The sequence below is a fragment of the Triticum urartu genome, chromosome 5, assembly GCF_003073215.2.
Source record: "Triticum urartu cultivar G1812 chromosome 5, Tu2.1, whole genome shotgun sequence".
Taxonomy (NCBI): Eukaryota; Viridiplantae; Streptophyta; class Magnoliopsida; order Poales; family Poaceae; genus Triticum; species Triticum urartu.
In genome coordinates, this window is record NC_053026.1 from 648446150 (window position 1) to 648470541 (window position 24392).

Below are 24392 nucleotides of genomic sequence, written 5' to 3' on the forward strand. Positions count from 1 at the left end.
GGAGGGCCTCTACATCAACTCCATGGCCCCTCCGATGATGTGTGAGTAGTTTATTTTAGACCTTCGGGTCCATATCTAGTAGCTAGATGGCTTCTTATCTCTCTTTGGATCTCAATACAAAGTTCTCCTCGATTCTCTTGGAGATCTATTCGATGTAATCTTCTTTTGCGGTGTGTTTGTCGAGATCCGATGAATTGTGGGTTTATGATCAAGTTTACCTATGAACAATATTTGAATATTCTCTGAATTCTTTTATGTATGATTGGTTTATCTTTGCAAGTCTCTTCGAATTATCAGTTTGGTTTGGCCTACTAGATTGATTTTTCTTGCAATGGGAGAAGTGCTTAGCTTTGGGTTCAATCTTGTGGTGCTCGATCCCAGTGACAGAAAGGGAAATGACACGTATTGTATTGTTGCCATCGAGGATAAAAATATGGAGTTTATATCATATTGCATGTGTTTATCCCTCTACATCATGTCATCTTGCTTAAGGCGTTACTTTGTTCTTATGAACTTAATACTCTAGATGCATGCTGGATAGCGGTCCATGTGTGGAGTAATAGTAGTAGATGCAGGTAGGAGTCGGTCTACTTGTCACGGGCGTGATGCCTATATACATGATCATACCTAGATATTCCCATAATTATTCGCTTTTCTATCAATTGCTCGACAGTAATTTGTTCACCCACCGTAATACTTATGCTATCTTGAGAGAAGCCATTAGTGAAACCTATGGCCCTCGGGTCTATTCTCCATCATACAAGTTTCCAATCTATTTCATTTTGCAATCTTTACTTTCAATCTATATCATTAAAATACCAAAAATATTTATCTTATTATTATTATCTCTATCAGATCTCACTCTTGCAAGTGGCCGTGAAGGGATTGACAACCCCTTTATTGCGTTGGTTGCGAGGTTCTTATTTGTTTGTGTAGGTACGAGGTGACTCGCGCGTGGTATCCTACTGGATTGATACCTTGGTTCTCAAAAACTGAGGGAAATACTTACGCTACTTTGCTGCATCACCCTTTCCTCTTCAAGGGAAAACCAACGTAGTGCTCAAGAGGTAGCAAGAAGGATTTATGGCGCCGTTGCCGGGGATTCTACGCACAAGTCAAGACATACCAAGTACCCATCACAAACTCTTATCCCTCGCATTACATTATTTGTCATTTGCCTCTTGTTTTCCTCTCCCCCACTTCACCCTTGCCATTTTATTCGCCCTTCTTCTGTTCGTCTTTTCGTTTGCTTCGATGTATTACTTGGCTCGTTTGCTTGTTTGGTTAGAATAGTTGTTTATTTATTGATAAACAAAGAACCTAAGATCTATGAATCCTCATCCGTTTGCTATTCTTTTTAAGAGATCCAATTATGATGAACCAATTGCTAGTGAGTTTTGTGCACTAGATTATCTTTATGAAGTTTTGCTTGAAATTCGTGAATCTGAAAATTATGATAAAGTACTTTATGAAGTGATTCACGATGGATCTTTCAATAAAAAGCATGATTGCAATGATGATAGTATAAATTCTATTAATGTCAATTGTGCTTATAATGTGCAAAACCCTAAGCTTGGGGATGCTAGTTTTGTTATGTCTTCTACTTGTTGCAATGATCATGATTGGGGTGATTCTTCTTTTGATCTTGAAAATGTATTTAAGCCCCATGATGAATATGAGATTGATAATAATGTTTTCAATAATATTGAAAGTGGGTTTGGAAGAGTGTCAACTTTAGATCCCAGATATTTGGAGAATGTTCAATCTTATGAAATTTTGGATAAAAGTGGGTTTGGAGAGGTCATGACTTTAGTTAATGTTAATCCCACTATTTTGGAAGAGTGTCAACTTTGCATACATGTGGATCGTGTTAAGAATATGTTTTGTGATAGCTATATTGTTGAATTTGATTATGATCCTACATGTAATTATTATGATAGAGGAAAATATGATTGTAGAAATTTTCATGTTACTAAATCACCTCTCGTTATGTTGAGATTGCTATTGTTTCTTTCCACTTCCTTGCATATGCTAGTTTTTGCTTGCCTTGATAATTTGTTTGCCTATAAGATTCCTATGCATAGGAAGTATGTTAGACTTATATGTGTTTGTCACGTGTTTTATGATGCTCTCTTTGTGCTTCAATTCTTGTCTTTCATGTGAGCATCATTAAAATTATCAATGCCTAGCTATAAGGCTTTAAAGAAAAGCGCTTATTGGGAGCCAACCCAATATTTTTCCTTGTTGTTATTCAATAAATAATTTATCTAGCCTTTGTTTTGGTTGTGTTTTTTGTGTTTAATTAGTGTTTGTGCCAAGTAGAACCGTTGGGAAGACTTGGGGAAAGTCTTTTTAATCTTGCTGTAAAAAACAGAAACTTTAGCGCTCACGAGAATTGCAGCCATTTTTTATTGGAGAGTGATATTTAGTTAATTATTTTTTAGATGATTAATAGATAAATTCCTCACGTCCAGAAATTTATTTTAGAATTTTTGGGGTTACAGAAGTTTGCGTTAGTTACAGATTACTACAGACTGTTCTGTTTTTGACAGATTCTGTTTTTCGTGTGTTGTTTGCTTATTTTGATGAATCTATGGCTAGTAATAGAGTTTATAAACCATAGAGAAGTTGGAATATATTAGGTTTAACACCAATATAAATAAATAATGAGTTCATTACAGTACCTTGAAATGGTGTTTTGTTTTCTTTCGCTAACGGAGCTCACAAGATTTTCTTGTTAAGTTTTGTGTTGTGAAGTTTTCAAGTTTTGGGTAAAGATTTGATGGATTAAGGAACAAGGAGTGGCAAGAGCCTAAGCTTGGGTATGCCCAAGGCACCCCAAGGTAAATCCAAGGACACCAAAAATTCTAAGCTTAGGGATGCCCCTGAAGGCATCCCCTCTTTTGTCTTCGTTCATCGGTAACTTTACTTGGAGCTATATTTCTATTCGCCACATGATATGTGTTTTGCTTGGAGCGTCTTGTATGGTTTGAGTCTTTGATTTTTAGTTTACCACAATCATACTTGCTGTACACACCTTTTGAGAGAGACACACATGAATTGGAATTTATTAGAATACTCTATGTGCTTCACTTATATCTTTTGAGCTATATAGTTTTTGCTCTAATGCTTCACTTATATCTTTTAGAGCATGGTGGTGGTTTTATTTTATATAAATAATTGATCTCTCATGCTTCACTTATATTATTTTGAGAGTCCTTTAGAACAACATGGCAATTTTCTTTTAGGCATAATAAAAAACTTTCATATAAGTGCATTGAATACTAAGAGAAGTTTGATACTTGATGATTGTTTTGAGATATGGAGATAGTGATATCAAAGTTGTGCTAGTGGAGTAGTTGTTAATTTGAGAAATACTTGTGTTGAAGTTTGCAAGTCCCATAGCATGCACGTATGGTAAACTTTGTGTAACAAATTTGAAACATGAGGTGTTATTTGATTGTCTTCCTTATGAGTGGCGGTCGGGGACGAGCGATGGTCTTTTCCTACCAATATATCCCCCTAGGAGCATGCGCGTAATAGTTGGTTTTTGATGACTTCTAGATTTTTGCAATAAGTATGTGAGTTCTTTATGACTAATGTTGAGTCCATGGATTATATATGCACTCTCACTCTTCCATCATTGCTAGCCTCTTCGGTACCGTGCATTGCCCTTTCTCACCTTGAGAGTTGGTGCAAACTTCGCTGGTGCATCCAAACCCCATGATACGATATGCTCTATCAGACATAAACCTCCTTATATCTTCCTCAAAACAGCCACTATACCTACCTATTATGGCATTTCCATAGCCATTCCGAGATATATTTTCATGCAACTTTCCACCGTTCCGTTTATTATGACACGCATCATCATTGTCATATTGCTTTGCATGATCATGTAGTTGACATCGTATTTGTGGCAAAGCCACCGTTCATAATTCTTTCATACATGTCACTCATGAGTCATTGCACATCCCGGTACACCACCGGAGGCATTCATATAGAGTCGTATCTTGTTCTAGTATCGAGTTGTAATCATTGAGTTGTAAATAAATAGAAGTGTGATGATCATCATTAATAGAGCATTGTCCCAAAAAAAGAGAAAGGCCAAATAAAAAAGAGAAGGCCCAAAAAAAGGGGGCAATGCTATTATCCTTTTTCCACACTTGTGCTTCAAAGTAGCACCATGATCTTTATGATAGAGAGTTTCTTGTTTTGTCATTTTCATATACTAGTGGGAATTTTTCATTATAGAATTTGGCTTGTATATTCCAACAATGGGCCTCCTCAAGTGCCCTAGGTCTTCGTGAGCAAGCAAGTTGGATGCACACCCAGTTAGATTCTTTTGTTGAGTTTTCATACATTTATAGCTCTAGTGCATCCGTTGCATGGAAATCCCTACTCCTTGCATTGACATCAATTGATGGGCATCTCCCTAGCCCATTGATTAGCCACGTCAATGTGAGACTTTCTCTTTTTTGTCTTCTCCACATAACCCCCTTCATTATATTCTATTCCACCCATAGTGCTATATCCATGGCTCGCGCTCATGTATTGCGTGAAAATTGAAAAAAGTTTGAGATTACTAAAGTATGAAACAATTTCTTGGCTTGTCATCGGGGTTGTGCATGATGAGAGCATTCTTGTGTGACGAAAATGGAGCATGACCACACTATATGATTTGTAGGGATGAACTTTCTTTGGCCATGTTATTTTGAAAAGACATGATTGCTTAGTCAGTATGCTTGAAGTATTATTATTTTTATGTCAATATTAAACTTTTATCTTGAATCTTTCGGATCTGAACATTCATGCCACAATAAATAAAATTACATTGAGAAATATGTTAGGAAGCATTCCACAACAAAAATTCTGTTTTTATCATTTACCTACTCGAGGACGAGCAGGAATTAAGTTTGGGGATGCTTGATACGTCTCCAACGTATCTATAATTTTTGATTGTTCCATGCTATTATATTATTTGTTTTGGATGATAACAGGCTTTATTTTACACTTTTATATTATTTTTGGGACTAGCCTATTAACCGGAAGCCCAGCCCAAATTGTTGTTTTTTTACCTATTTCAGTGTTTCGCAAAAAAGGAATATCAAACGGAGTCCAAACGGAATGAAACCTTCGGAAGCGTGATTGTTGGAACAAACGTGATCCAGGAGACTTGGAGTGGACGTCAAGAAACAATCGAGGAGCCCACGAGGCAGAGGGGCGCGCCTACCCCCCTGGGCGTGCCCTCCACCCTCGTGGGCCCTTCGTTGCTCCACCAACCTACTTCTTCCTCCTATATATATCCATATACCCCGCAAACATCCAGGAGCACCACGAAACTCTATTTCCACCGCCGCAACCTTCTGTACCCAAGAGATCCCATCTTGGGGCCTTTTCCGGAGCTCCGCCGGAGGGGGCATTGATCACAGAGGGCCTCTACATCAACTCCATGGCCCCTCTGATGATGTGTGAGTAGTTTACTTCAGACCTTCGGGTCCATAGCTAGTAGCTAGATGGCTTCTTCTCTCTCTTTGGATCTCAATACAAAGTTCTCCTCGATTCTCTTGGAGATATATTCGATGTAATCTTCTTTTGTGGTGTGTTTGTCGAGATCCGATGAATTGTAGGTTTATGATCAAGTTTATCTATGAACAATATTTGAATCTTCTCTGAATTCTTTTATGTATGATTGGTTTATCTTTGCAAGTCTCTTCGAATTATCAGTTTGGTTTGACCTACTAGATTGATCTTTCTTGCAATGGGAGAAGTGCTTAGCTTTGGGTTCAATCTTGCGGTGCTCGATCCCAGTGACAAAAAGGGAAACGACACGTATTGTATTGTTGCCATCGAGGATAAAAAGATGGGGTTTATATCATATTGCATGAGTTTATCCCTCTACATCATGTCATCTTACTTAAGGCGTTACTGTGTTCTTATGAACTTAATACTCTAGATGCATGCTGGATAGCGGTCGATGTGTGGGGTAATAGTAGTAGATGCAGGCAGGAGTCGGTCTACTTGTCACGGACGTGATGCCTATATACATGATCATACCTAGATATTCTCATAATTATTCGCTTTTCTATCAATTGCTCGACAGTAATTTGTTCACCCACCATAATACTTATGCTATCTTGAGAGAAGCCACTAGTGAAACCTATGGCCCCCGGGTCTATTCTCCATCATACAAGTTTCCAATCTATTTTATTTTGCAATCTTTACTTTCAATCTATATCATAAAAATACCAAAAATATTTATCTTATTATTATAATTATTATCTCTATCAGATCTCACTCTTGCAAGTGGTCGTGAAGGGATTGACAACTCCTTTATCGCGTTGGTTGCGAGATTCTTATTTGTTTGTGTAGGTACGAGGTGACTCGCGCGTGGTCTCCTACTGGATTGATACCTTGGTTCTCAAAAACCGAGGTAAATACTTACGCTACTTTGCTGCATCACCCTTTCCTCTTCAAGGGAAAACCAACGCAGTGCTCAAGAGGTAGCAGGGCGCGGGAGCCCGCTACTGTTGAGGAGCGGTGGGTGGTGGTGGAGGGCCACCATGAGTGGTGTCGGCGGCGAGTGCGGTATGCATGGCCGGGGTCTTCACTTGTTTCATCCGGCTCTCCTCCAACCGGAGAGAAGCCACAAACTTGGCGAAGGAGGGCTCGGGGATGAGCATGAGATTCCTCGCGGCGTTGCCGAAGTCCTTGTTGAGGCCGGCGGTGAGCGTGTTGAGAAGGAGATCATCATTGATCTTCGTGCCAATGTCGCGGAGCTCGTCAGCAAGGTTCTTGAGATGATGACAGTAGTCGTCGACGGAAGAGTTATCTTGGTGGCACCCGAAGAACTCTTGCTGGAAAAAAACGTGGCATTGGAGACGATTGTGGGTGAAGAGTTTGTTCAGCTTAGTCCAAACGGTGTTGGCATCATCACCGTCTTGCACAACCGTATGAAACAGGTCCGGCGAGATGGTGAGGAACAACCATCGGATGAGCGTGGCGTCAATGGTGGACCACTCATGATGCGCGGGCACGAGGCTTGAGTCAAAGGAACCATCCATGTGATCAAGGAGGTTGTACTCCTGGAACACAAGGGAGAAGTAGGTCTTCCATGCATAGTAGGAGGAGTCTGTCTGAGCAAGACGAACCGGAAGCCACTTGTAGATGTTGAGGTTGCAGATGTCGGCGACATCGGGAGGGTTGGCATCGGCGAACGGGTCGGAGGCGGAGGAGGTGACGGAAGACATGATGAGGTTGCAATGGCGGCTAGGTTGCAGCATGGCGGCTAGGGTTGCGGCGGCAGCAGGCAGCTATGGTTGCGGCGGCGGCTAAGAGTGCGGCGGCAGCAGGTGTAGGAGGTGCGCGGCGGCGGCAGTAGGGTAGTGCGGCGACGGCGCTAGGGCAAAGGCGCGGCGGCGGCGCGGGCGGAAGCTAGGGTTTTAGAATCCGAAAACTGATACCATGTATGATGATGTAATTGCACGATGTATTGATTCGGTGCAATGTGCACTATATATATATGAGTACAAGGTGAGGCCTCTACCTCAATCTATACAACAAACTAGAGAGGTGGGCCTAATATACATAAGACAATATACATGCACAGATTATGTATTCAATAGCAGGGGCACGCAAGTGCGGGGGGCACTCACCTGCCTAGTCCGCTGCCCGCTCGTTTTGCTTTGCCATTCGCGCAGTAGTTCAATCCCGCATGAAGGCACAGTAAATTTTAAGTTTCAACATTTTGCATCTAACATGCCAAGTTTTAACCAGTTTTAGGGATATAATTTTAAGATTTTTTTCAGTCGGTCATAGATGCAAAATAATGGATTTTTATTGGTCACTGGTACTAAGTTCAAGCAGTGAAACTTAACATATCTTTCAAAAGTCATCCAAATATATTCAAAATGAATCTTATTTGAAAGCGTTGGTCACGAGAAATACAAATATAAAAACAAAACTTAATTTAGATTTTTGTTTAAAAGGTATAAAACTTTAAAATCGAAAGCCAAAATAAAATGCGGGCACAAGTCCTGGGTCTTTTTTGGACGTTAAGAGAAAACATCTCCCCCATCCTGTATCACGTCACCAATTCTTTTGAAAAAGATGAATACCCTCGGCCTCTGCATAAGCATAAGTGATGCATACAGTTATTTTTTGACTGAACGTAGTATCAAAATACGAGTAACGTCTCAACTCTCAAGTACATGAACATAGGCAAGAAAGTACAAAAATAGCAACAACTAGCAGGCATACATCCCTATCCTATTATTGGACCGTCATCCAAACCGCTTGTATGTAGCCCCTGCTACCGTCTTCTATACATTGCACTCAAAGGCTATATACTCCCTCTCCCCCGCACTCCGCACGGTGCAGTAATGACCACGTACGGATCCATCCGGATGCCCGGTAAATAACCTGGAAAAAGTTTGTGATATTTGTCCGGTTAAATACAACATCATTCCTACAGTTTGAAATAGCCCAAGGTAATGCACAAACTTCCACACGAATTCAAGCCACTATATTAGGCTCAACCCAACCTAACCAATTGCTAAACAAATTGGAGATACTAGTGGGTGGAGAAACGTTAAAGGACACATGTATTGTTCGCCACAATAACCTGGCTAATGGAATTTAAGAAACAAATGTTGAATCATTTCCTTGTGATCACAAAAGCAACACCGTTTACTCCCATCCCACCTAGTTTTGCCAAAGTGTACTTAGTCAGAATCACTTCCTTATGCACAGACCACATTTTTTAAAAGCACATTTGTTTTCCGAATATGAATAGCTCTGGGGATATTGGTCCAATATTAATCAAGTCCACATATATAGATTTGACTGCGAACACGCCTAAAACAAGAGTTTCCATCGGAATACATCTGGCTCATTAGACAGGTTGACCTCCATCAACCTACGCACTAAGTGCAGCCATCTATCCCACCGTTCCTCAATTAATGCCCGTCTTAATTGAATGTTTAAGGGAACAGAACATAGTATTGTACTCACAAGTGTTTCTTGAAATAACAAGGTACCGGATACTGAAAACTTAGATTGTATTGCTAAACTATCACCTATGTTATGGCATAATCTAAGTCTATGCTAACTCCCTCCAACTTCTTCATGTTCGCCTCTGCATGAACCTGCCGTTCTGGACATTGTAGCGACGACCAGGATCATACATAAATGTTGATTTTTTTCGAAGATAGATCATAATATCGTCAAAGACAATATCACTCGGCACAACATAAGGGGAGTGCTCCGGTATATACACACCCCTTGATCTATTTGTAAATGAGTTTTCTTGTCATTTGTGTAAACCAAATTAATTGGACAATCTCACCTCACAAGCACAGAGTTACTCAGCCTTAACATACTCAACCGAGTCAAGAGGCCAAGTAACCACATACAACATAATACACACATGCGAGTGGCCTTGAGAGCCTTGCCCGCCACTGATGGACTTTTCCCACCCTCCACTGCTAGGCATTCCTGCAGTAGTGTATGGTCGGTTTGAATCCACAAAGCATCGGTGGTTCCTGAATTTTTTGCAAAGCAAGGTTTTTTCGTCTACCATTTCTTTAACTATCTATCAAGGCAATCACAAAGGAAATTTGATGAGCAGGGGAGCATAAGAGTCGAGTAGGAACCGCATGGACGTGCATCCTCGTCTTGGATTTATTTTAATTTTCCCAGTAGGATGGCCGCATGAGTCGTGGACATGACTTGATTGGACACATGTGTGTCGAGAGAGTATTTAGGATTGCGCTTGACTCGATTGGTATCGTGGGACTAGTTAATGAACTTGATATGGGGGCGCCAATAAGGTTCACCGTGTCGATAAGAATCCACAAGTTACAGGTGTCAAGTAGCATGTTATCCTCAAGAGCAGAGCATTTCATGGATGCGTGTAAAGCACAAGGTTCACTTTTTCACGCAAAGGTTTGTTCAATATGCATGACACTTGAACTTGTAGTGCTTAACATGGGCCGGTCGTATTATGGACACACGAGACCCAACACGGTATTTGGGGTTGCGCTTGACTCGATTGGTACCGTGGGACTAGTTAATGAACTTGACATGAGGGTGCCAATAAGATTCGCCGTGTTGATAAGAATCCACAAGTTACAGATGTCAAGTAGCATGTTATCCTCAAGAGCAGAGCATTGGATGCATGTTAAGCACGGCTTGTGTATCCACGTTTGCTACCCTACCAATAGCCTCGGGTTAAAGCATTAGCAAATGCCGCACAGTACCTTCAAGAAGGGCACAAAATATGTCAGTATTGCCTAGGTGACTCGTTTAACGAGCATTCCAAGGTATTTTCTAGTGGATAGCATCTGCTCCATCCAGCCTGCACCCAGCCCCTAGCTTGGTCCTTGAAATATTTCTAGTCAAGAGATTCATTAAGCGCGTACAAAAAGATCTTTAATATCGTCTCTCACATTATTTGGACAGCCCTTGTAGAAATGTACATATAAATGACTTATCACATTGGTACGGCACGGTGGCCCAGACATCACAATTTCTGCAAAGCAGGCTTTTTCATCTAGCATTTCTTTAAGGGTGTAGCTAGCTCTCAGTCGACTGAGATTCAACCAAGACTCAATCAAGTGACATGACATGCAAAAAAAAAAAAGTAAGAAGAATTTTTTTGCATGGATTTTAATGTAAAGTCTCACATATATAGCTAGTCTAAGGCCCAAGTCTCAATCGATTAAGATTTAGCAAGACTGTTTCTTTAACTATCTATCAAGGCAAAATCACAAAGGCTCATATATCAACAGGTCAAACCATCTCAGTTAAAAGCAGCAGCAGCAGAGCAACTTGCACCACAACCAGACCAAAGAATATATGAGCCTTTTCGGCGAATCAGCTAAGGTGCATCACCAACATCATCCCTCCTAAACCTGGATAATTAATTAAGCTACACAGACAGGGCCCGCTGCTCGCGGAGCGGACTAATGTCCCCCACTATGTACACCGTCGCTCCTGCGAGGCGCCCTAGCAACAAAACAGGGGCAAGGTCGGTCGGTATTCTACACGGGGCCGCCACATAAGGCGGCGGTTTCCACCCTCTTGTACACTGGAGAAGAGTTCGGTCCGGTGCGAGAACAGGTCGCCCTCGCTGTGCCGGCATGGCTGTGCGTCAGCTGTCGTCGTCCAGAGACCCGATGTATGTCAGCTCCGTCCTCCGCACCCTCACCGCGCCCTTGAGCCAGCTGCACGCCTTCAGGTTGGAGTGGTCGGGGGCGATGCCACTGGCACTGTTGCTTCCTGATGATGTGGCGGGGCAGCTGGTGCCGTCCTCGAGCAAGGTCCAGGGGTCTACCTCCATCTCGGGGTCTTGGGGAGGCAACACCGCCTTGCTTCTGCTCGAGATGTTGGTGGGGACCCAACTGTGAGAAGTGCTTTTCTGTTGAGGACCTGATGTAGATGGAGTGCTCTGGAGTGGTGACAGTGCAGCCAAGGACAGCTGGGGAGGCTGGCTTTGTATACTAGGGTGTCGAGCTGGTGGGAGAATCGGCATCGCCGCTTGGATCCTTCGCCTGATCGCTCCAGGCAACTCCATATGGTCCAAAGCAGACTGCAAAAGAAAGTTAGCATTATTGACAGTGGGGAAGTAAAAAGTGGCAGAGAAACACAATTCAGTAAGTGCATATTAACAACTTGTGGCATATTCTGAAGGAAACAAGACATTATTATATATAGCACATGACGCAACAAGAAAGCAAGTAGCAGCGGTTATCGATTCAAGCACTGGACTGACCTGCAAGGCCACAGCCGCTTCATTATCAAATGCAGGGATATCTCGTGAGGCTCTGACGGTTGGCTTGGAAACTGGCTTCGACTTCATCCAACTTGGTTTGCAATTGCCAAGCAGCGCATGGAAAACACATAAAAGCCTCTCGAAAAGACTCTCACTTGGGCGATCAAGCAGGACATCCATGGGAGGTTCCAGCAAAGAGTCGACTTCCCGTCTCGAGGCAATCAAACTGGCAGGAGGAAGGGGCGAATCTGCATCTTCATAGATTATGCGTGCCGCAAGCAGGCTTAGTATCGCAGGAGCAAGTGTATGCCTCATGCCCCTAGAGTTTTTAGTAAGAACATGAAAATACAAGAGTAGTCATTAGTATATTAAAAGAAATAGTCACAAGTTGCACTTGAGGGACAGCAATGCCCTAAAGTATCAAAAGAATAGAGATGTTTCACACTACCTAAGCATGCTAGTGATCTAGTACATGAAATACACGTCACACTAAGAACTTAAAACTAAGCAATGATGTTTTTCAATAGATGTTAATCAATTGAAAAACTAATATCAGGAAAATCTCCGAGCAAAATTAAACTTCAAACATAACTATATTGTTTTTCAATCCTTACCTATCTGCCAGGATTACTTGAAGCAACCTGATGATAAATTGGAGGCGCAGCCACACTATTGCCTGCAGAGCAGATGCTGAAGGAGGAGTTGGATCATTACCCACCGTGACTCGCCTGCCAATATTTGGACTTCCACCTCGAATTCCTTTACGGCCACTGGATTTGTTCGATGAAACATCATTTCCTGAAGGAACTAAACCAACATGTTTGGCACCATTTCGTGATATTGCTTTGATGTGTTCACTGACAGTTCCCATCTGTTTGATCAATTCACCAGCAAATATACTGCGAAATTCAGGCGAACTCCTGTCGATGCATGGCAACATAAATTCAGCAAAGGCCTTCTCAGTTACATATTTATTAATATTAGATCTGATGGCTTCAACGCTTCTATCCACATTATTTGGGGTACTTTTGCTTGGCCTTTTGGCATCGGCGGGGTCATCCACAACTTCTCCTTCCTCGATTGGAGCTGCTTCCAATTTCCTCTTGGCACTTCTGTTAGCCATTACATCAGTAAGCAAGCTGGACCATCCCCATGGTTTCCAAACCTGTGCCTTTATTGGAACACCTCTTCGTGTAGCAATAGTAAGAAGCTGCTGTCTTGTGGACTTGCGTCCCAGAACAGCATCTTGCCCTTGAAGGATCCATTTGACATCCACGACAAGTGACTCCTGTAGCTTCCCAAGAAGGTGGACAACTTCAGAGTAGAGAGGAGCAGCATCAGGTCTGGCAACTAATCTCGACAGGATGATTTCAGTAAACCCTTTCTCGCTTTCAGATAGTGTAAAGCTCTCAGAATTAGGGGACAGCTTCCGAAGTCCGTCTGCAAGTGTCATCAGTATCGGCATGGGTATCTTACTTTTTTCAGCTTTATCAAGTTTTTCTGCAAGAGCCTGTTCATCTAAAAGAAGCCTCAACTCAACCCATTGCCAATGGAACTTTGCAGGTTGGAGGGTATCTAGGGACTGAACAAGCCTCTCCGATAGGAGTTTTAACTCATTCTCTTTTGCCTCACCAGGTTCCGAACCATCCACCTGAATAACTGCTGGCGTTTTACAATCAACAAGGGCATTCAGAAAAAGACGGCCACGGAGAGGCATGAATAGCTGCCTCACATTCTTGTCAGAGCAATGTGTTTCAAGCATTGCAGCAAACTCCGAATCACCAACATCAGCAGCCAGAAGATCATACAGCTGATGTGTATTACGAAAGCAAATATCACGAAAAGGTTGATGCCTAGTGATGTCATTTATTGCATTTGCAATAGACTGATAAACCTGCATGTCTTCACGGCTAAGGATATACTGCCTCCAACGTACTATTGCAAAAACTGAATAGGCTGGAGGAAATACCACACTCAAAGGAAGCTTCTGCTGCAATCTCGATAGTGCAAGAACATAGGACTCGCCAAGAATGTCTGCAATAAGCCCATCATAGACGGTTCTACAGTTCCCCAATAGAATCCTAAACCAGTGAACCAAAACCTCTATTGAATTATCCATCTTAAAGGTTACAGCAGAACGGGACGCACCATTAGTGCTAGGTCTCAAACCTCTTAGGACCTGCTGAATTTCCAGGCCATCTTTTATTTTCAGGACAGCAATCATCCGCTCAAGACTGACAGCTCCATGAACAACAGCACCCACAACAAGCGCAGAGATAGCAGCGGCTACTTTTCCAGCCCTCCCAACAAAGCCTTTCCCTGTGGTACTTAGAGGTTCATTTGTATGATTTCCATAGGCATCATGAGTCTCAGAAGATGGTTGAAACTGATTGCGCTGGACCTTAGGAGGAGCAAAAGCTGCTGTAACAGCTGAAGAAGCTTCAACAGCCAGAGCTACTTCAAAAACCCGACTGAAGCGATCCCCAAGAGCTTCTTTCAGTAAGCAGAGAGAATTTATGTGGATGTGCAAAGTGTGCCGAACAAAGCTTAATGAATTACCAATAGAAGCAACTCCATGATAGTTACCCCCTGCAAAATCCAAATGTTTAGCTATGACATGCCCGGCATTCACAACAACTGCAGAAACAGCAGAAGCAACTGCTGAAGGGTCTCCATCTGGAGTTGCTCCTCCGTTTTGCCTGATACATTCTACTAAGCCCAAAACAGTGTCATGTGCAATTTGATAACTGTCTTCCTTCTCAAAAGAGGGACTCTTGGGTGCTGCAGGAATTTTCTTTTCCTTCAAATTGCGTTGAATCTCTTCAGCTTGCCGCTGCACTATCTCCTTCATATTTGGAATAATTCTTGAACCCCTTCCGCTAAGCTTTTGACGGACTTGATCATCAATCTCTTCACCTCCTAAGACTCCCGAAGAGGAAACAAAATCACCATCAATCGACCGACCATTATCAAGATCAGCTAGCAGTCGCTGGTCACATGTGGTCCTAAAATTTTTCTCCCACCTAACCACACTAGCCACATCCCTATATTTCCTCAAAAAATACCGGGTATAAGGAAAAGCTGCTGGTGCAGGATGCCTTGCAGTTCCTAACACAAAATTTCTGTTCGTTGAAGCATTGAGGACTTCAGGCAAGAGATCAGTTGCAAGAAGTATGTTCTCGTACCTGTAAGGATTACATAGTGGAGCCATCAGAAAAAAAAATCAATATAGCAGTATATAGCTAAGTTGAAACATCCGTTCATCACAGATGACCATCTCTCTCGCTACCTTCTAGTCAAGGAACTTAAAAAAAAACACTGAGCATGTCTACATATAAAACCAGAAACATAAGTAATTCTTACTAAATTGTAGAGCATATCAGCACATAGAAACAAAACAGTGTCTACTTTTGATAGATAAATGGTGGTGGATATATGAGGACAGACTGCAGACATCACACAAGTATTGGTCATTTCTCGTAAACCTTCATGCCATGGAACTCGATAAGGCAAAACACACGTGAAATCACCACAATTTAGGCCACGTTTTCGTTTCAGATAGATGCGTATACAACAAAACAGAAGGTGATGCATTATCCTCTATACTAGTGACTAAAATTTCATTATCTTCTATTCCCATGTTGCCTGCTTCATGTTTGTTTAAACTGAGACTAATGGAATCAACATTAGGAGAAACTTACCTAAGCAAGGATGAGAACACAAATGCCTCACCGACCTGACAAACTTGGTTATCTCTGTTCTTCATATGTGCCGCACTTCTCCCAACTTGACCAAGTGTACCCATTCCTCCACGAATTTTTGCTAGCAACCATACAAGGAACCTTGCAGCAGAGGCTAAATCACAGCATGTGTCCAGTATATAGAGAATTGACATCAGTTCTTCATCGCCTAGCCTCCATTTGGACACAGTTTTGTCATCAGGCTGAGAGGAAAAGGAGCTTATGGAATTGCTAGCTTTGCAAGCTGTCGTTTCATTTCCTTCAACAAGTTGCCTTACTGATTTCAACAACCACACAGAGATGGATCGCCTTTCAAGCAATCTAAGTTTCTTCAATGACTTCCCAACTTCAGCCAGATTTGTCATCCTCGTGTGATCAGCATCTTTGCCACTGTCACCATCAGTGCTAGGTTTATGGTGAGGACAGCTCAGCTTGCTCTCGCAAAGATGACTTGTAGATGCCTCCCCCTGACTGCCTTCAATTTTAGCAGTCGCAAGCTGTGCAAGATTCTGTGTTTTGCGAACCACTTTAGCTCTACCTCTAGAAGTTTGTTTAATAGACTTCAGTGCAGGTTCAGCCTTAAAAGATTCCTGTAGCTCTGTCCCTTTCCTCACCCACCAAACATCCTCCTCGTCTGACTGAATCAATGGGAAGAAAGGAGAGGTTCTCTCATCCACCTTTTGTCCATTAATCCTCATACAATCCTCACAGCCATTTTTTGCTTCTCCGGTATCAACTTGTGTCAGTGTTGAAGTAGACGATCCTTGAAAGTTCATTTTAGTTTCATTTTGTTCTGATTCTGCCGAGTGAGGATATATAAAGCACAACAGGCTCGACACCAGAACTTTCACATCTTCTACTTGTTCAGGCACACCGCCGTGATTAGTACCTCCTGATGGAATCCAGAGGTAGGAACTTGAAGTATACTCACCCCTGTTATTTGCATCAAATGACTGACCACTCGAAAGTTCAGAAAGCACAAGGCGTCGCTCACTGGAATATGTTGACATCAGCTCATGCAATTGTTGCTCTTCAGCAACTACATCTTCCTCGAGAATATCAAATAAAGACGACCCAGGAAGCTGCTTTAAAATTCTGTGGTGCCTCCTTTTCCTTTCCATATCTAGCAGAGTACCATTCTTATCAGTTACTCCACTAATAATTAGCTGCCTTACATAAGCTTGAGGATAAAATACACCGCTGCGAATAAGCTCTATGATGAGAACATCCACACGTTTAAAACCTGCAGCACTGCTAACCTCGTGTTGATCCAGCCAACACACAATGATGTCATGCAATGGACCAGGACTTTCAAAGATATCCTTCCTTTCCTTCTTCTCCTCCTCATTTTTTCCATTACTTCTCAATCCAGAAGAATCACCCACCTTAGTTGCAGCCACTGAAACATCATTCAGCGAAGAACCTTTACCGATATTATTCATTGCAATGCGACTGCTACTCTTAGACCGAGACAGTTTATTCATCTCAGTCATTTTGCTTTTCAAGATAGACACCGCCAGATGTATCTGAGATGAATCTCTTCTTCCTGTAAATTTTACATTCTGACTGGGAGATGTACGGCAATCACGATAATCACATGTTGCCCATTCACAAAGAAAAAATATGGAACAGATTAGGGATAACTCAACAGTCCCAATCCACATTAGAGAAGACTGCAAGCAAGGACTGACTTCTTTAATCCACCTTTCTTCCATTAATGCATCAGATAGATCATTAAAGAGAGAAGAATACGCCATTGTCAAATTTCCTGTGACAAGAGCCTTGTCCAAAGCCTGTACCACTTTCGCTGCACCACGTGCATGGACATTAGGACTGGCAAGAGTTGCCAGATCAGATGCTCGTCTCTGAATTGAACAGACAGCATAACCACAGGACAGATACCGGTACACATCCCGCCTCTTAGAACTAGACATTTCACCACCACCAGTTATCTTCAGCAAAGCACCTCTACCATATACATCAGGGGCCACAAATGAAGGGAGAGGAAAGCAGTCCAAAGAAACAAATGTATCTGGCACCGCAAGTACCATGTATCGCAGTAACTCAGCTATAACAGAATTGATAGATGACCTTTTTGGATTATCGACAGCAGAAGCATCACTCAGACGTCTAACCAGAATTTCCATGAACATGCGCACATATGTTTGTGAGAGAGTGATGGTCTCAACCAACCCAAGTACAATAGGCAAAAGAAGCTCCAAGGCCTCAACTGAATCTCTCTCCTGGTGGAGGGTAGAAGCAAATCATTAACGAGAAAAAAAACACTGTCAAGGGAACTGAAACATCATGGAATATGATGAATCACTCTTTCAATGCAACAAAAGTACCTGAAGTTGGTAACATAACCATTCAATAAGTACCGAGGGAACTAGCAATTCTTCCGTTAGATGCCATTGGACAAGGCGAACCATATACCACCATTTGAAGTGCACCAAGGGCTCTTCAGTGTCTCCACCAGCTGAGGGCGCTTCATGTTTCAATTTTACTTGAGTTGCTCCAGAAATAAGCCCTGCTGACGGCTGTTCTTTAAAAGACGGATGTGCCTCTTTTAGACTAGATTCGTCCAGAAGCTGTTGCAAATATTCAACAACATCCTTTGTCCACTGGTTAGATCGTTGATTATCAGAAGCACCAGTTGAGATACTGCTGGATGTTGGTCGAACCTGTGGCTACAACAGGACTTTGTTACAATTATATAATATATGCCAGTTGGTAGGAAGCATGAGATAGCTCAGAAGAATTGCAAACCTGATTTAGGTATGTAACTTTCACAAACCATGTTGCCCTTAGTAATGGAACATTACATCGAGTAAGAACATCAAAAAGTGATTTCCTACGATAACCATGAGGAACGTGCTCAGATAACAAACGCAGTCGCTTGTTTGGCTGGGCAAGGGCCTGCAGAGTAATGGCACACAAAAACAAGAAAAATAAGTTAAGCATAGCGATGGCAGCAGCAATGTAACAAAAGTAAACTCGGTGCCAGTAAAAACCACAAATCAAGATTCCCATCCTATTAGCCTTCACACCCTTTCTAGATGCAAATTTTATGAGATACAGCAAGGGAGATCTACAAAGATACCGCCTATGCCAACCAACATAATAATCGCCAAATGGTAATAAAGGTTTGAAGTCCAAGAAACTCCGCAAAAGAAATACAGTTCATCATTAACTGGTATGCAAATACTGAACTAAAGAAAAACACCTAACCATCATGCAAAGATGAGTGAGATAAAGTGTTTGGTGAAATAGATAACAAATTGCAGAACTTTTGACAGCATCCTATTTAAAAGAAATTTTAATAATAATAAACAGAAGGTTATTTCGGCCAACCTCAGCCCATTTTCTGCGGGAGTCTTCATTACATGGTCTTTGCTCCGGATAAACTCCAGGTTTTATCAACAGTGATCCAGAAAGAGGAACTCCATAAACTTGGCCAGCCTATGAAAACAGGAAAAGTCATTGGTCTGTTTGACATATCAGAAGATAAGACATATCAAGTTTGACAGACATCCACATTGAAGCAAATTAGCCAAATCAAGAGCGATGACGCGATACCTTTCTCTTTTGAGCACGAGATTCATTAATAGCCCTTAACCGTTTCTTTAGTGCCTTCAGAAAACAATGGACAACAAAAGGTGTGAAGTGTAGCCGTAGTCTCCATCCAATACATAAAATGGACAAAGAAGGAAAGAAACAAACGTAACAAAGAAATGAAAGGTGTGCTTTTAAGGTTCCACGTGCTATCCATCAGCGAGAAAGGTTTAGCAACTAGTAATCCCTGACAATCACATAATGCATCTAGAATCGTCCCCTGAGCGCTTCACATTGAAGTCACGTTCTTGAAACATTACAGATCAACAAGGTAAACTTAATAGAATCTCTGATTCAACTCAAATACAAAAGGAAGACAGGCCAGCCTGGCCTTCCGCATAACCAGCCAAGTTGAACCCCAAACCCTGACAGCGCGCTAGATGCTACCGTCTCCACACAGCACCCAAAGAGAACAGAAGCAAACAAGCCACGATATCAAACATTGTATGCATGGATGATCAGCTAGAGCAAACAAGCATTTCATTATTGATGATAGAGATCAACTAGCCATTACACCATCCACAATCCACAATAGCAATTTGTTTTTCAGGCTAGTGAACTAAAACAAACAGAAAACAGATGGGCAAAAGATAATTCCTGTTTTACAGTCAACCTATCATCAAATCATCTATGTATAAACTCGTACAGTACAAAAGGTAAATAAATCTGTAACACCCAGGTGCTGATTGGGTTACAGAAAGGTGAAACATAAGTGGTTAGGACTGAAATCATATCATAAAAAATTTAGCAGTAACTAGTTATACATACTGGCAAAACAAGATACCCCCACGACCAAATTTTCTTACCTCCTTGCATTTTCCAACGATATCTGGCTTGCAGAAGTATGAGATATGACTAAGTACGATCTCTCTTGCTTCCTATCAAGCCCATCAAAGAAATAATAACAGTCAAGAACGATAGATATGTAGCAAATTTATAATTATGTGTAAACCCCTGACAATATTCAATAAGCAAGGGGGTGGCCCTAATGCATCATACAAAGCTTTTATTCCCAAACGCACCTCTATTCCTTCAACAGTCTCCTTGTACCCAGACTGTACATATTCTTTGGTTAACGTCTCTTCAGGACAGTTTGGTGTTTGAGGATAGAAGTCAGGTGGTCCAAGCCTACAAAAGAGCCATATCGAAGAGGACTGCTGAGTGAGACTAAGTGAAGTCATATCACAAGACAAAACAACTAGTATCTGTTGCCGAAAAGAGCAATGGAGATGTGTTCACATATGCAAACAATGAGTCAATGCTGAAACTAAGGGCAAAGAAAGTAACCAAAATACAACCACTGTGAGGCAGACAATAAATTAATAAGCATACTCTGGCTCTTTCAGTGAAGTGCTTTTGGTTCAGAAGTTAATACATACTTGTTGTTAAGTGGTTCCCTGTCACACTTTAGCCTGTACGGAGCTAGCTGTTGTTGTCGCCTGAAAAACAGTAGTATTAGGAAACACAGGTCACAATCTATTACTGGCACAGGAAAATGCAAATGACAGATTTGGATAATAGTGTCAACTTACTTCACCGGAAACATGGCAACAATTAATTGATTTTGGCACCAGCATATTGTTTTCTAGCCATCAAGAACCCTATGTTCTACTACCTCCGTTCCAAAATATATGACGTTTTGGCAACAATTAATTGATTTTGGAACGGAGGTAGTAGTTATATTAGAAAATGTGAATTTATGGTATAGGATAAAAGTGACAAAAGACTCCTTTTTAGGGGGAAAAAGATGCATTTTTTATTCCTCGAGTTAAATTAGCTGTGAAGGTTGGGGGTTTATTTCACCCCAATGCAAAACAAAAATCTCCATTTTGCAACAAACAGAGTCTGCAGTTCCTTTTTTGTTCAACAATATAGATTGAAGTATAATGTAATGCCATAGATAATGAATGATACCGCGAAACTGTGAAGTGTTATTCAAAATATGAGCTAGCTAGTCCAACTTAAAGACAAATGACAGTAAATATGATGGCTTAGCTTGCACTTGGTTCAATTAAAATAGCTTCGCCTACAGCACTAGGTTGTGACAGAATAATAGTTCATATAAAGGGTAGCTATTCATTTCTTTCCATACGCTGAAAATTCCAAGTATAGCATACAGTGGGTTCATTATTGGAAGTTCGAGCGTACACGTGGCGTAGTAACGGAACGCAGTAATGCCTCTAACGGAACGCCATTACTACGGCGCCATACCTTTTAGCTTACTGAGTAATTAGTGATCCATGAGAGACTACTGCTAACTGAACACAGACTAACTGGCGCGCCTCGGCTCGCTAACACTAGGCGATTGTCGATACCGGTTTGATTAAGCAACTAAATTTGCACGGGCAGAGCAGAACAGGGACGTGTTAATACCTCGGGTTCAGGGGGTAATTGGGCGGAGCGTAGGGCGAGACATCGAGCCTGGAGCTGTCCCTGCCGCCGGCCGACGCCGGGCCGCCGCTAAACCCAGAGCTGTTGCTGTTGCCGGCGCCCGCGTACCTCTGCATCTCGCCCAGCGAGTCAGCAGCAGCATGCCGCTGCCGCCGCCGCGAACATGGGCCGGGTCCCCCGCGAAACCCTAGGGGCGGATCAGGGCGCCTCCCCGCCGATTCGGGCGGGATCCGCGCGCGCGCCGCCCGGATTCCCCGATCCCAACCCCAAAGCTAGGGTTTTGGCGGCCGGAAGTCGGGAATCCGCGGAGAATTTTTCCGGAAAAGGGAAGAAAGGCGCCGGCTTCCGGCGCCGGAGGAGGAGCTAGGGTTTCCCAATCGGGCGGCCGGAACCCTAGGCGGGGCAGCGGCGCGGAGTGGAGGGGAGGGGAGCAGGAGCGAGCGCGGAGGGGGGGACGGGGCAGTGACGCGACGGCGATTGGTGCGGGGGGATTGGGCGATGTAGAGAGAGAAAGTGGGGGAGCCGGACGGAGTTTGACTCTTTTTTAAAGCTGCTTCCTTTCCTTCCTCCCTCCCTTGTTGCTTCCTTCCCCTCCGATGGATTTTTCTCTCTCTAGGACTGGAGTCGATGGTCGGATGGGCTCTCTCTCTATCTCTAGTTCTCTACTGCTGGTCACTCTCTCTCTCTCTAGATTGTGACGACGATGATGGATGGAGAACAAGAGGGATCTGGTCTCGACAAGAGTCTTTGTCCTATATATGTATGCCCTCTTGGTGGCATAAAGGTGAGAAACTGAATCTCTAATGTCCCAAAAATACATCACCTTTGCATCTTGGCAACAGTATGTGATGCTTAGATGCTTTAAGCTGTTTTTGGTAAAATTAAGAATATATATGTGGTGGTGGAGCCAGCCCCTTTTATCAGATGGGAAGCTCTTTCGGGGGAAAGTGGCGTGTGTGATGAGCAATAATGCTACACTTACGGATAGATTATACAGATTATACTTTACGGATGGCTTGTGGCATCAGGTGGTTGGAAGAGAGAAGTTGTCGAAACGGACAGGCGGGACACGCGCCCTTGTCCTCCACCGGCTCGCCCGTCTGGGACACAACGCTTCTACTTTCTCTCTCATTCCCAAAAACCCTCCCGCGCTCCCCCTCCACTCCCACCTCCATGGCCGACGCCCCGAAGAAACCCGTTGACTCAGCTGCCACCACCGCCTCCCCCACAATGAAGAAGAAGAAGAAAGTGCGGTCGAAGCTCACGCCGGCGGAGATCACGTGGCTCGACAAAGAATCGGCCAAGAGGAGGTCCCGGCGGACCGTTCAGGCAGAGAAGAAAGCCGTTGCCGACTTCGCCCTCGAGGTCGCGGCCGCGCAGCGCAAGGCCGGCGTCAAGGAAAACAAGGCCATCATCGCCAAGGCCAGACAGGCAGTGACGACGCACGCCCTCCTCATGCTAGGGTTTAGCCGACCCACGCCGGCCATTCTCTTCGCCGCCGCCATGGCAGCGGCGAGCACAGGCACGTCGGTCGTTCGCCCTCCGTACTACCAGTTGTCGAGATCGTCCATAACACCGGAGATGGTCGGTTTTCATCCGGCGCGGCAACATGCTCCGACCCGGTTCTCCACATCGTCGGGCGGCAGCGTGATTGCGCTGGCCATGATATGTCTCCAACGTATTTATAATTCTTTATTGTTCCATGCTAGTATATTATCTATTTTGGATGTTTTATATGCATTAATATGTTATTTTATATTTTTTTGGACTAACTTATTAACCTCAAGCCCAATGTCAGTTTCTGTTTTTTTTCTTGCTTTTGAGTTCTACAGGAAAGGAATATCAAACGAAGTCCAAACGGAATAAAACTTTTGCGATGATTTTTCTTGGACCAGAAGACATCCACGGAGCTTGGAGAGAGGGCCGGAAAAGTCCCGAGGGCTCCACAAGCCCTCAGGGCGCGCCCCTTGGCTTGTGGGCCCCACAGGACTACTCCAACCCTAATTTTTGCTCTATAAATTCCCAAATATTCCCAAACAACCAGAAGCGCCCACCAAAAAACGTTTCCACTGCCGCAAGCCTCTGTTCCCGTGAGATCCCATCTTGGGGCTTTTTTCGGCACCCTGCCGAAGGGGGATTCGATTACGGAGGGCATCTACATCAACTCTATTGCCCTTCTGATGAAGCATGAGTAGTTTACCATAGACCTACGGGTCCATAGCTAGTAGATAGATGGCTTCTTCTCTCTCTATGATCTTCAATCCCATGTTCTCCTCGATGTTCTTGGAGTTCTATCCGATGTAATCCTCTTTTGCGGTGTGTTTGTCGAGATCCGATGAATTGTGGATTTTCAGATTTATCTATGAATATTATTTAAGTCTTTTCTGAATTCTTGTATGCATGATCAAATATCTTTGTATTTCTCTTCGAATTATCGGTTTGGTATGGCCAACTAGATTGGTTCTTCTTGCAATGGAAGAGGTGCTTAGTTTTGGGTTCAATCTTGCGGTGTCCTCACCCAGTGACATGGTAGGGTAGCGAGGCACGTATTGTATTGTTGCTATCAAGGGTAAAAAGATGGGGTTTTCATCATATTGCTTGAGTTTATCCCTCTACATCATGTCATCTTATGGCGTTATTCCGTTCTTATGAACTTAATACTCTAGATGCATGCTGGATAGCGGTCGATGTGTGGAGTAATAGTAGTAGATGCAGGCAAGAGTCGGTCTACTTGACACAGACGTGATGCCTATATTCATGATCATTGCCTTGGATATTGTCATAACTTTGCGCTTCTCTGTCAATTGCTCGACAGTAATTTGTTTACCCACCGTATGCTTTCTTTCAAGAGAGAAGCCTCTAGTGAAACATAT

General features: G+C 42.9%; 1 protein-coding gene across 2 annotated transcripts; it reads right to left on the reverse strand.

Moving 5' to 3' along the window:
• Positions 1–10753: 10753 nt before the first annotated feature.
• Positions 10754–22104, reverse strand: LOC125511559 (mediator of RNA polymerase II transcription subunit 12). 2 transcript variants are annotated; one of them, XM_048676964.1, is made up of 12 exons: positions 21502–22104; positions 20508–20567; positions 20151–20256; positions 19935–20006; positions 19093–19146; positions 18868–18975; positions 18283–18432; positions 17862–18203; positions 15475–17756; positions 12388–14958; positions 11774–12092; positions 10754–11590 (listed from the first exon to the last, which is right to left on the reverse strand). In XM_048676964.1, the coding sequence occupies exons 1-12, from the start codon at positions 21633–21635 to the stop codon at positions 11153–11155; spliced, it is 6636 nt and encodes a 2211-aa protein (XP_048532921.1). In that variant the 5' UTR covers positions 21636–22104; the 3' UTR covers positions 10754–11152. The 2 variants fall into 2 exon arrangements, with proteins under 2 accessions (XP_048532921.1, XP_048532922.1); XM_048676965.1 differs by having other exon boundaries at positions 17862–18197; positions 21502–22103.
• Positions 22105–24392: the final 2288 nt, after the last annotated feature.